The following is a 12,023-nucleotide window of genomic DNA, read 5'->3' on the forward strand; positions in this document are numbered from 1 at the left end:
GCGTGATACTAAACTGGAGGAGAGTTTTGTTTACCCCGTTTCTCATTCGCTCGCATGATTTTCATCGCACCTGGTCTGTGTGTAAAACCGCTTGCTCCGCATTTGACATCCTTCCAGAATGTTGGAGCGTACCTCCGATATCGGGATGACCCAAAATGACGAGGATCGGCCATCGAGACAAGTATGCGATTGGTGCAGGTCACAGAAGGTGAGCGATTAATATTACCTCCCGATGCAGCCGCATGGTCGACGAAGGGAGGCAGGCATCCAGTCAGCTGAAAGATTTGCATGCATTGTAGGTCAAATGTAAACCTCTCGAAGAGGCAGATGTTCAATCAGCCAAAAGTGCGGACCTTGTCCCAACATGTCAACGATGTTTTCGTCGCAAGGAGAAATGCACCTTCACATACACGTTGAAGAAGCCTGGTAGACCAAGCAAGTGAGCTAAAAGATGAGCAGTAGTGAACCAGATTTTTGTCAAATTGTCGCTGAGCCGCGACTTTGTGCAGCCTGTCACATGAGATACGCCAGAGCCGATCTGCGTCGCCCATCCGGCGAAGACGTGGCTCGCAAGCATCGACGGCTGTAGCAAGTAATATCTCCCCAATCGGCGTCCCGCTCGCTTCACAAGCAGAACAACCTACGCAAGAGGGTGGGTCTTCTCCCGTCATTGAATGCGTAATACTCAAGTTAAAGATATGCCTGGATTAGGTGTTTCGAGAGATACGCGGACCGATAACCAAGCTCCGATTCAGATAGAGCCATTGGCTACCAGACCTGCAGCTGATAATTCGTTCCAGGATCTGTTCTCGGGTATATCCGCTACCACCCCATCTGCGATCCTCAACACGGATGACATTGTCTCCGCACTTCGACAATCAACACCTCAGTTTCATTTTCCTCCCGGTCATCTTGCTAATGCGACATTACCACTAAACAACGCGGACTGGGCGTCATTTGCATTTCAGTTGCCGGAAGATGTACTATCCGACACCAACAACCAGAATCAATCAGCAAGCAACGTTCCTCCCATCGAAACACCTTCTAGTGCGACCTTCCCACTACTTCCCGCGACCCAGCCTTTGCCCCTCGACGAAAGTCCCAGTGAAGCCGCGGTACTGGCATCTTTGAAACTAACTGCGGAACCGGGAAGTTTTATGCCGATCGATGTAGTTGCGCCCTGGTCCGACATCAGTTTCTTCATTTCCCTACATATGATTCATCAGCATTCACTAGTGCCTATAGTGCATCGACCCACATTTGCGAATGACCTTTTGCATAGAAGAGATCAACGAGATGAGACCTTCAGAGGATTCTTAGCGAGTATCGGTCAGTTCTGCGTCTTTCTCTTTCTAGTAAATCTAGCTGACAGGACACTTAATCGGTATCCGCCTACAGTCGCCTACGTGTAGGTCCTACGAATTGACTTATGCGTCAGCTATATGTTGAAATGAACTTAGCATTTGTCAGAGCCCAATGAGCCTGGTTGGACAACAGCACACTCGGGAACGGCTGAAGAGGATCATGTTCAGAGCGCACCGGTTCAGCCGCGCTTGTCAACTTCGAAACAGCCATCAGCCTACTTTACCCATGCTGGCGTCCGTCATCCTGTGAGTACGCCTTGATGTTCGATGTTCAAGGATGCCCAGGCTTACCGGCCTCTCAGCGATTTGATTTCTACACAAGCTACCGAAGACACGATCTCTACAGACTTGTTAGCTGCTGAGGCTCGTCGACTCGTCTACACATTAAGAGTCAATCAAGCAGAGCCTCGTGCAGGGATGTCACTTATCGATAAGCAGATTTGCCATCGGATGTACTGGGAAGTCGTTGCAGTGGGCACGTGAGGTGTCATCGACATTCATGACACTTGATAATTCGCTGATTGCCTGGATTCTCAGCACTTTAGCTATGAATGGGGCGCCGATCATGCTACAAGAAATGGAAGGTACCCCGCCATTGCCCATAGCGGTGGATGATGAGTATATCTCTGAAGAGAACCACTTTCCGCAACCTGCATCAAAACGATCATACCTCACCGGTTTCATCATCATAACCAAGATGTTTCGAATATTGGGTCAATGTTTGCAACGGCATCGCATGTTCCTCCGAGAACCTGGGATTTTCGACAATACAGACCTCAATTTGGAATGGATCGAAGCCAAATTAGCAGATGTTCGAGCTTTGGTTGATGATGTCCCGATTCCCACCGTACCAGCGTCCACCCCTCAAGGTGACCAGCAGTCATGGTGGGGGATCCAGTGCGTGAACATACATATCACCGCTCTGTGCACTGAGTTCGCTTGTGTATGTAGCTACACCTTTGCCTTCTCTGTATCTGTGCTGGAGTTTAACGTGTGATATAGATCGACTTCAGGTCAGCTTTGGTGCCGGGTTTTGATTCTCCACCTCGGCGGCAAATTATAGCAAGAAAAGCGTATGATGCGTTGTCCAGGTGAGCATAATCTTGCGTCGAACTGCTGCCAGGGCGCACCTGATCTCTTCCTTAGTATTCCGATCGAGTGCCTGGCTTCCAACGGTCAAAGCCTGGTCAGTACCTCTCTCTTTCGCCCAACAGCCGGTGTACACCTGTATTACCGCTAATCCTTCACATCGGCAAATAGCGAAGCAAGATATTGAGAGTGGTGATGTCCTTACTGACACTTGCTCCCGACCCGAACGACATGAGCGCTCACGTGTGGGATTGGTGGAATTTGGTGAGTCATGATCGCAGTGCTTTGACTTCTGCCGCATTGACGCATCGGGATTATTTTCAGTATCACAGCGTCCAGTACATTCAGGCTGTGCCAGAGAACTCGCAGACATAGTTGAGGTTACGCAAGACGAGAATTTACGCTTGAGGTCAGCCGATAGTCTTCTGTTTCAGCTGGCTGAGTGAACAATGCAGACCCTTGGTGCACCATATTATTACATTCCGTAGCCATGAAAGATTCAATTTGCAGCTCTTCCGCAACGTATTGAAATTTTGATAGTGGAAATTATCTATTCGCTCGCGGCTAGGCCCACATGTTTGTTCGAATTACCTTGGCATGCGTGCATACATAACTTGAACGTGTCGCGATGTTACGCGAACAATCCCTACGCTTGTCGTCGGTCCCGGTAAGATGACAATTGCTCTGCCAAGTCTGATGCGGAAAGGCTACCCCTCAGAGCTTTGGTGACAAGGTTCAATTGTGTAGGGGGACAGTGCTTGAAGTCAAGGTCAGTCCGGTGTCACAAGGGAAACAAGGCTCTCCCACTTACCCCGTTAGCTGGCGGAGGATCCTTATCTAAATTTGTCGGGAAAGAATACCCATCGCATATGGCTTGGAGCAGAGCTCGTGTTGTAGATGCCGTCTGACCACCCGGAACAGACGCAACGTATTTTTGCACTGCGTCCCAGGTTTTTCTGGTGATTTGATCTCGGTCTACGGTTTCCATAGGCTTTGACCAGCAAGCAGATACTTGTAGTAGATTGGCGCTCCTTTGGATGTTTTGCGTGGTATTGTCTCCTGCTGCATGGAAGAGAGCAGGATTGAAAAACACCGCATCACCCGCTTTCAGTTCCAGTTGTACCATCAAAGTATGGAAGATCTTCCTAAAATCCCTGTGCCTGTATGCCAAGTAGCCATAATCGAAATGTTGCGAGTATGGCAGCAATTGGGTTGGACCTGAGGCGATAGGCATATCGGAATGAGCGATAGCTAGTTGTAAGGTCAAGAGCTGAGACGCGATTTGAGATTTCACGGGGAATCGAGACGCTATCTCCTCCGATTGGAACCCAAGATCTGAGGATAAGACGTGATTTAGCCAGAATTCCAGTTCAGATTGTTGTTGCATCTTACGATAATCTCTGTGAGGTCGCTGTGCTTCTCCACCTGGCTTAACGATATTTGCCTGTGCGGTGATTTGATACCCTGGCCCGAGCCAAGCTTCACACGCAAGAGCGCTAATTCGGATGCGTCAGGAATAATGCCACTCGCAATCAGGCGACTCACAGAACATCGTTTGAGTAGTACTCGACGAAACTTTCCGGATCCGTTTCCGCGTGTTTCTGAAAACTGTTCCAAATCCGCTCGTTATGTCCGGCCGCGGCGAAATGGTCACCTTTAATTTGGCCGCCGGCGGCTTCATTCTCAGCCTCTATAATCGCTCTGAATGCCTTATTTGCTCGATCGATGACTTTGAGGTCCTTGACACAGCCCTGTATCACAAAGACACCTGGACCGCTTGAAAGACAGCGGTGCAGCTCATCCATGAGTCTCTCTATACCCGTCTGTCCAGCTAGATCACTTGTTGAGCTTTCATTCGTTCCTCGTATAATCTGACGTATGACATCCCCAGAGTATATGACCGCCTTTCGTTGGATCTCAGCGGCCAACGGATAATCAGCCGGAGAAGTCTCTTGGTTACCTGTTTTTTACACGAGGTTCAGGAATCGAGTCGACAATCCTTCCACCAGGCTATCAAACTCACAGATGTTGCGAAATAGGTCCAAGTCCTGCTCATCGAACGGTTTTTGTAGTCTCAATCTACTTTGTGAACGCGCTCCCTGACTGAGATTGAACGGGGACGCAATTTGATGTATGGGTCTGCCGGCGATATAGCGTGAAGCTGGGAAGAGGCGTTGACCCATCGGACGAGATAGAGAAGCACAGATGGACCGCATGTTGGATGGAATGGCCTAGGGATATTCTGTCACGAACATTCAACACAGTGAAGCTGTAGAAGAAGCGAATCTACATCAGATGCGTCGCCCATTGCAATGACAAACAAATATCATGTAGTTGGATCTGTGATTTTACCAGATTAACCGTGTTCGGTACATCGGTTCCCGGATCGGGCGAATCAAGTCTTATCGGTAGATTTATTCATCGCTTCTGGCCCCACATGATACCCGGGTTGATTGCAACTCCCCTCCTCCCTTCCCCCTCTTTTCCCCACCCTCCTCGCGCTCTCCAGTATCTGATTCCAGATTAACCTGTACTGGCTGTGCGTGAAAGCTGAAACGTCATTTGATGCGGTTCGGAAAGCTGCAGCCATCCAAAATTTGTTACACTACGATAGCAGATTCAAATTAAAAAAAGTAATTCCATGGAAACGTTCTGTATATGAAGTACGTAAAACATGCCCCAACTCCCTAATTCAAAATCGGGTTCCCGTTATCATCAAAATAGATGGGCTTCTCATTCCTAAAAGAGTATGTCAATGCGGAGGCGATAACAGCGGCGTCCAGGGCAGATTGAGCGGTAGTAGGAACGGCTAAGGAGACATATCGAACGTTTCAGCTGACATTGCGACGGTGGCGCAACGTAACTCACGTTTGTCGTCGAGGACGCATTCTGTGAAGGTGTTGACTTCCGTGACGAAAGCCTCTCGGAATCTGTCATAGTAATTCGGGCTATTGGGGAAGGAAGTCAGGGTCTATCGTGTAAAGATGGGCTAGGGGAGCGCCAACTTACGTGGACTCAGTTCGGACACCGTGAGAATCCCTGATTTCCACACGAGACATGGTAGGGTTCTGAGGGGGTGCACTTTCAGCCCACGAATTCCCCATCATTAGTGGTTGATAGCTCAGAGACCGACTTACTCCGTTGACAATGATCTTTCCGTCCGTTCCAAATACTTCACAGAAGCAATCGTGACCATGAGTGGCCGTGCGGGAGAGATGGAAAGTACATTTGGTACCATTCTCAAAGTCTACAACTGCCAGACCGTTGTCGCAGTCACCGTCATTGGCTAGCTCGGGGTGTTGAGCATTCAATCCAGTGGCAAAGACTCGAGTTACCTGCTTCTTGGGCTTGGACAGCTTCTTCGGATTTTCGACATCCAACAGCCATCGAGCGATGTCGATATCATGTATTCCGCAATCCATGAAGATAGCGCCAGACAATTTTGAGTAAGCGATAAAGAATCCGGAGGGATCGTATTGATCATTTGTCGCCGACTTGATCAAATAAGGAGTTCCAAGCTGACCGGCTTCGATTCGGCCCTTGGTCTCCCGATACGAAGCATCGTCTGTCTTGGAGTGAGCTTCACATCTCACAAGATTTTTTGGAGCACTTACATCTTCGTGAGAATCCAATCATTACTTTGACCTCGGGATGCTCCGCCGCCGCCTTGACAACTGGAATTGACTCTTCAATGCTGATTGAGATTGGTTTTTCGCACAGTACATGCTATGAAAATCGGCGTCATTCTTCGCTTCTTTTGATATGTGATTGTCGAAGGAACACCTACCTTGCCTGCCTTGATTGCTTCGAGGGTGAGCTCCGGATGAGATGAAGTCACACTAGCAATGAGGACTGCATCCACATCGGGATCGGCGAGACATTCGGCAGGGTCGGAATAGTATCTTAAGCCAGCATTAGTGATCCGCATCCGACAATCTTCTCTGCAGGTACTTACTTGGTTCCTTCAGGAAGGTTCGCCTTAGCCCATTCCAAAGCCTCTGTCTTGATATGACATACCGCTACCAATTGCGCTCTAGGTGTACTATACGCGACCTATCTATTGGTCAGTTCGACAAGTAAAAAATCCTGAAAATTACGACTCACATTAGTAGCATGTCTTTGTCCCATCCGACCCACACCGAATACAGCAATACGAAGTTTTGCTTCAAGGGATACCATGGTGTCGAGAATATGGAGCTGCTGGAGGTGAAGGTGATATCGTGTGAGATTCCAATGACCGATTTATCCTTGTCAATCAGAAAAAGCTTGTCCCTTTTTGTGTGGTTACCGCTCGACAGAGCTACAAGCTGTAGAAGACACGGCGTCAGCATCGGTCCGGGGCCAGATCAACTTGACTTCGGCTTAAACTGCTGCGGATGACAGCCGGGGATTATCGGGAACCCCGACCGGGTAATTTCGACGATTGCAATTGGTTTCCTAATTATGCGACATCCGGAACTGTAGCCGTGAAAGGATGAGCGGGCCGGACGGTCATGATTTCTGACCCTTCCTGCATTGATGGCAGGAAAAGCCATCGATAAGTAGCGAGCTCAGTAAAAGGAAGCGTTCCCCTGATAGTGTTCGCCCGGACCGCCTTGCTAATGGGCAAATGGTCAAACAGAGAATCACGTTGGGCCATTCCAAAACTAAGTCACGCGCGATTTAACATGTCGCCGAGTTGGGCTGAAGTGGGTCGTCACCGCTCTAATCTCTCCTGGTCGATATATGGACACACTTGCTACTGAACAAAACGTAGCCACTAAGCCAGTCGGGTTACTTCTCTGAATCAGGGTTATGACGTAATGATAGAATGCACCGATCATTTTCCTTCAAATTTCAATCGGTTCGAATCCCATTTGTCGGTGATATCGCCCCTTCTTCAGACCAAGCACTCGTTTATCTCGTGTATGCAAAGCATGAACGCATTCGTAGCCCCCACCGGACATTCATATATAGCCCCACCATCCAAAGTAGCCCCAGAAGCGAGCAGAACTTATTCCATTAATTGCCCGGCAAGATTCTGGTGCCACTGTCCCTCACACATTTTCATTGGCAAACATGACCATTACGAGTGGAACTTCCACACCTCGAACCGCTATCTCCGCAGGATCGGATCCAAAATTGCTGGATCATCAGGCTGGAAGCTCGGAAGCTTGCAGCTCACATGGTGTGTCGGTGTCGGCCAACACTCCGTCAGATACCAATGATTTCCAGACAAGCGAAATGCGTTTGCAGGCGGAGGAAGGGGACAGAGTCACGCCATTTCTGTGCTTTTTGATAGCGGCTGTGAATACATACTTCTCCACATTTTCACTTCTCCTCATCTTTGCTGACATCATGACTGTAGTCTGCCCTAGCAGGCTTTCTATATGGCTATGATACGGGTGTAGTTGGTGTGGCATTGCCGCTTGTTAAGGGAGATTTAGGGAAAGTGCTGTCTTCGGCTGAACAAGAGATAGCCACGGCTGGAACTACCATTGGCGCTATCTTCGGATCGTTTGTTATTGGTGTCACTTCCGATAGGATTGGCAGGAAGTGGTCTATGCTCATTTCCGACTTTTTGTGAGTACCGGTACCTTTCTTTCCCCTGCTTGTGTTGTTGACTATCCCATCTCAGTTTCACTGTCGGCTCCATTATCATAGCCTCAAGCTATAGCCTGGGCCAATTGATAGTCGGTCGAATTATTGTAGGGGTGGGAGTGGGTGGCGCAGCCGTTATCGCACCTTTGTACATTACGGAATTAGCACCAACTGCTTCTCGCGGTAGATGCGTTGGGGTGATAGCTTTCTTCATTCCCTTCGGCCAAGTTGTGGCGGATGCGGTTGGAGCCGGATGCCAGACTGTTCACAACGGATGGAGAATTTTATGTAAGCCGCCCCTATCTCGTATTGAAGTATTAGCTGATCTATCATCGGGACAGTCTCCCTGGGCGTGGTACCCTCTATGCTGCAGCTGATGGTAATGCACTGGTTGCCGGAATCGCCTCGGATCCTCATTCTTCGTGGTCACCCAGAGAAAGCCAGAGAAGTGCTGCAAGTGGTGTACGGGAAAGACGCTACAGCCGACAAAATCGATTTGAAGCTACAATTGGCGAAACAGTCCGTGGACGCGTCAATGAAACTCGAAAAAGAGTTAAGTTTCCTCCACCGCACAAAGACACTGTGGACGAACGGGCAGTACCGCAGATCCATAATGGTTGTTAGCCTGATCCAGATGTTTGGCCAATTGACTGGATTCAATGCCCTATTATATTATGCTGGTCAGCTCTTTGGTCTGCTTGGCCTGTCAAACCCCGCTCTGGGTGGCTTGATCCCTGCTGCCTGCAACGCCTTCTTTTTGGTACGCATTATCATTTGTGCCCGGAGCCATGGACTGAGCTCACATTTTCCTGTAGTTTTGCGGAATGCTCTCCGTGGATAGAGTGGGACGCAGAGGCCTCATGGTGGCTTTAATACCGATATTGGTAAGTCTCTAAACACTATGCCAATCGCTTGGCAGAAGCTCACTTCAATGCAGCTGGCTGGGTTGGTATGGAACATCGTAGCTTTCTATTACCTTTGCAAACCAACAAATGGTCTTCTCGATACCAGTCACACATATGATCACCAACTCATCTCAATTGTCATTGGAGGAATCGTGCTGTTCGTAGCAGGCTACGGCGCCACGTACTCTCACATCATTTGGCAGCAATCCGAATTCCTGGCCTTGGAGATTCGTGCAGCAGGATCTGCTATCGCCACCACAGCCAATTGGATTGCAAATCTCGTGGTTGCTGTGGCGTATCTTACCCAGCTAGAAACCCTCACTCCGGCTGGTACATATGGGTTATACCTGGGATTCAGCGTTGTAGGATACATCTTCGTCCTCCTCTGCTATCCAGAAACCAGTGAGTGGATGTCGCGATCATCTCCCTAAGTCTATATTCAAGAATTCACTGATCATGTTGATTGACAACAGAGGGACTGTCGATTGATGAAACGCATGCGCTGTTCGCGTCCGGCTTCGGAGTTCGCAAATCTGTCGAAATGCGAAAAGACAAATCAGAGCTTGCCAAGGCTTTCAGAAATGCCAATGCTGACGAGGCCAAAGCCGCTATGAGGACGCTTGAGGACAAACACGCCGGCAGGCAGCAGCAATTCTTCATCGAAAATGTGGCAGCAGATGCGTCTCAAGGCAATGAATCCCGCCCGCGCAGAGGCAGCCGGTTTGGCCATATTCAGGACAGCTCGGCAGCGCCCCAAAAATCACAGTAGATTTTAGATAGAGTATCGCTCCCACTTGATCCACCCTGAACGAAGCGCATCCTCGATTCCCTAGCATTGAGATAGAGCTTCGAGGGCATACGATAGATCATGCGCAGTATTGATGGATTAGATCTTTGATAATGGTTGGCAACGTCTGACAAATGGTTATGCGACCACAAATGCAAATTCGCACGAAATCATGGGTCTCAGTTATGTGCAGGCGTAAGTCAGCATCGGGTTATTCCCCGTCGTCAGCCTTCGCCTCCCATCCTGCTGTGCAGCCTACTTATGGCCACATATTTTCCCATGAGCGCGTAGCGCTTCAATCAGTCTTGCCATTCATCCTTTAGGTATGATACTCGAGTACAAGAGAGACGAAGTGGAATGGTCTCCGACCATAGGATTCGCCGACAGCCGTTGGGGAGCGTGCGATGCTGTTTGAGTAAAAATCTTTCCAGAAACATCAATCTGACATTAAATTGTGGGCAGACCGACTGGGGCGGCCACAATTGGCACGTTATCTCGCTCAATGTGTTGTGCAACCCTTTGATACTTCTTTGTGTTCAAGAATGAGTTCTGGATTTTATAGCTCAGCCTCCGGAGAGTTTCTGAAGTCTGTATGCATCGTCATTTACCCAATCGAGCGTTGCGCAGGTATTTTATTCAAGAATGGGCTCCCCGTCGCTTCCAAAGAACACCGGCTTTCCCGTGCGAAAAGAGTGCGTCAGCGCAATGGCGATCTGAGCAGCTTCAAGCCCGTCTCGCGGGGGAGTGGGTACCGCTGCAAATCACCCACTTCAGCGCTTGATTTTCTTTCGAACCAGATCGTTGGAAGCTGGAATAGAACTTACGGGTGTCATCAAGGATGCAATCAGAGAAAGTCTGAAGCTCAGTTTTAAAAGCTTCAAAGAATCTTTCGTAGTATGAAGGGCTGACCAACTAAGATCAGCTCTGCGCGCAAGCATGCTGTCAAACCCAGATCTCACTGAGTTTCTTGGCGTACACCTCCCTCGTCTCGGATCTCCACTCGAGAAAGATTGGGAATCTGAACAGGTAAGGCTGTCAACGCATGAAAACCTCTAGTCTTGATATGTTTCGGGACATACAGCATTGATCACGAATTTGCCCTTGGTCCCAAAGACCTCACAAACGACATCGTGACCATGAATGGAAGTTCGGGAGAGATGAATGTTCATCTGAGACCCGTTCTCGAATTCGATGATACCTAAGGCGTTGTCGCAATCTTGCATCTCCGCCAGCTCGGGGTATAGAGTGTTTTGACCAGTGGCATATACTTTCGCAACTTGCTTGGCCGCATTCTTGAGATTTTTGGGGTTGCCTACATCCAGCAACCACCGACCAATGTCTATATCATGAATACCACAGTCGATGAAGATCCCTCCTGAGTTTTTAGCGTATCCCAGAAAATAGCCAGTAGGATCGTAAAGATCGTTGGTGCAGGACTTCAAAAGGTTGGTCTTTCCAAGTTGGCCATTTTGGATCCTACGAGCGGCTTCCTGGTAGGAGGCATCGACTGGACCGTCGCGGTCAGCGCAAAAGACAAGATTATGGGTCAAGACACCCACATCTTCGGGAGAAGGCCACCATAACCTTGAGATCGGGTCGTTTTTCAGCAGCCGCCACCACCGGTTTGGTATAGTTCACATCGATCGAAATGGGCTTCTCGATAAGGGTGTGCTAAGAAGGCTAAATCGTCAGCTCTCGATGTTTGGGTCAAGGAAAAGCCTCAAGACATGTTACCACACACCTTACCAGCCTCGATACATTTTATAGCGAGATCAGCATGGAAAGCAGTATCGGTGGAGACCAGGACGGCTTCAGCATCGGAGTCTTTGAGTAATTCTTCTGAGGAGGTGTACACCCTGAGCGAAATATATTAGAAATACAACACCTGGCCTGGTCACATGGCTCACTTGATCGAGGACGGTAGATTTTCCCTGGCCCATTGTATTTCCTCCTGCTTGACGTCTGCTACGGCGACTAACTCTGCTCGAGGGGCGAAATTGACAAACTGCTCGCGAAACTTCTGTTGAATATCATAGCACGAAACGTCAGGTAAAAACCCACTCACGTTTCGAGAATGTCGTTTTCCCATCCGACCTAAGCCTAGAACAGCCACCTTTACTTTTCGGTCCACAGAATTCGTTGACATTCTCAGATTGCTTCACAAGATTCGGGATTACTGGGGGAGAATGCCTTGTACAGAGCCGTTACAACAACTTGATCTATAAATATTATAACTTAGATGTAGCTGAATTGTAGCACCGCCGAAGCAGTCGTGAGGAATGCAGAAGCCAAACAGAG

At 48.9% G+C, this 12,023-nt stretch overlaps 5 protein-coding genes across 5 annotated transcripts; 2 read left to right on the plus strand and 3 right to left on the minus strand.

Annotated features, from left to right (window-relative positions):
• Positions 1-118: 118 nt before the first annotated feature.
• Positions 119-2,828, plus strand: I303_103838 (uncharacterized protein; the record flags this gene model as incomplete). Its single annotated transcript, XM_065968857.1, has 12 exons — positions 119-208; positions 300-439; positions 510-652; positions 712-1,329; positions 1,399-1,408; positions 1,461-1,610; positions 1,667-1,843; positions 1,902-2,307; positions 2,367-2,455; positions 2,511-2,550; positions 2,625-2,717; positions 2,778-2,828. The coding sequence occupies 12 exons, from the start codon at positions 119-121 to the stop codon at positions 2,826-2,828; spliced, it is 2,007 nt and encodes a 668-aa protein (XP_065824929.1).
• A 271-nt stretch (positions 2,829-3,099) lies between these two features.
• On the minus strand, positions 3,100-4,669 carry I303_103839 (uncharacterized protein; the record flags this gene model as incomplete). Its single annotated transcript, XM_018407172.1, has 5 exons — positions 3,100-3,210; positions 3,265-3,788; positions 3,846-3,949; positions 3,999-4,413; positions 4,477-4,669. 5 exons carry the CDS (start codon positions 4,667-4,669, stop codon positions 3,100-3,102), a joined length of 1,347 nt encoding a protein of 448 aa, XP_018263980.1.
• A 471-nt stretch (positions 4,670-5,140) lies between these two features.
• I303_103840 (uncharacterized protein) lies at positions 5,141-6,632 on the minus strand (the record flags this gene model as incomplete). Its single annotated transcript, XM_018407173.1, has 8 exons — positions 5,141-5,262; positions 5,322-5,401; positions 5,463-5,521; positions 5,591-6,018; positions 6,068-6,179; positions 6,241-6,355; positions 6,409-6,506; positions 6,558-6,632. 8 exons carry the CDS (start codon positions 6,630-6,632, stop codon positions 5,141-5,143), a joined length of 1,089 nt encoding a protein of 362 aa, XP_018263981.1.
• An 879-nt stretch (positions 6,633-7,511) lies between these two features.
• I303_103841 (uncharacterized protein) lies at positions 7,512-9,707 on the plus strand (the record flags this gene model as incomplete). The annotated part of the gene is made up of 7 exons (XM_018407174.1): positions 7,512-7,739; positions 7,801-8,015; positions 8,071-8,321; positions 8,375-8,793; positions 8,849-8,917; positions 8,971-9,340; positions 9,412-9,707. 7 exons carry the CDS (start codon positions 7,512-7,514, stop codon positions 9,705-9,707), a joined length of 1,848 nt encoding a protein of 615 aa, XP_018263982.1.
• A 650-nt stretch (positions 9,708-10,357) lies between these two features.
• Positions 10,358-11,871, minus strand: I303_103842 (uncharacterized protein; the record flags this gene model as incomplete). Its single annotated transcript, XM_018407175.1, has 8 exons — positions 10,358-10,479; positions 10,550-10,629; positions 10,685-10,743; positions 10,805-11,232; positions 11,285-11,396; positions 11,467-11,581; positions 11,633-11,730; positions 11,791-11,871. 8 exons carry the CDS (start codon positions 11,869-11,871, stop codon positions 10,358-10,360), a joined length of 1,095 nt encoding a protein of 364 aa, XP_018263983.1.
• Positions 11,872-12,023: the final 152 nt, after the last annotated feature.

The sequence above is a fragment of the Kwoniella dejecticola genome, chromosome 4 (assembly GCF_000512565.2).
Source record: "Kwoniella dejecticola CBS 10117 chromosome 4, complete sequence".
Lineage (NCBI taxonomy): Eukaryota > Fungi > Basidiomycota > Tremellomycetes > Tremellales > Cryptococcaceae > Kwoniella > Kwoniella dejecticola.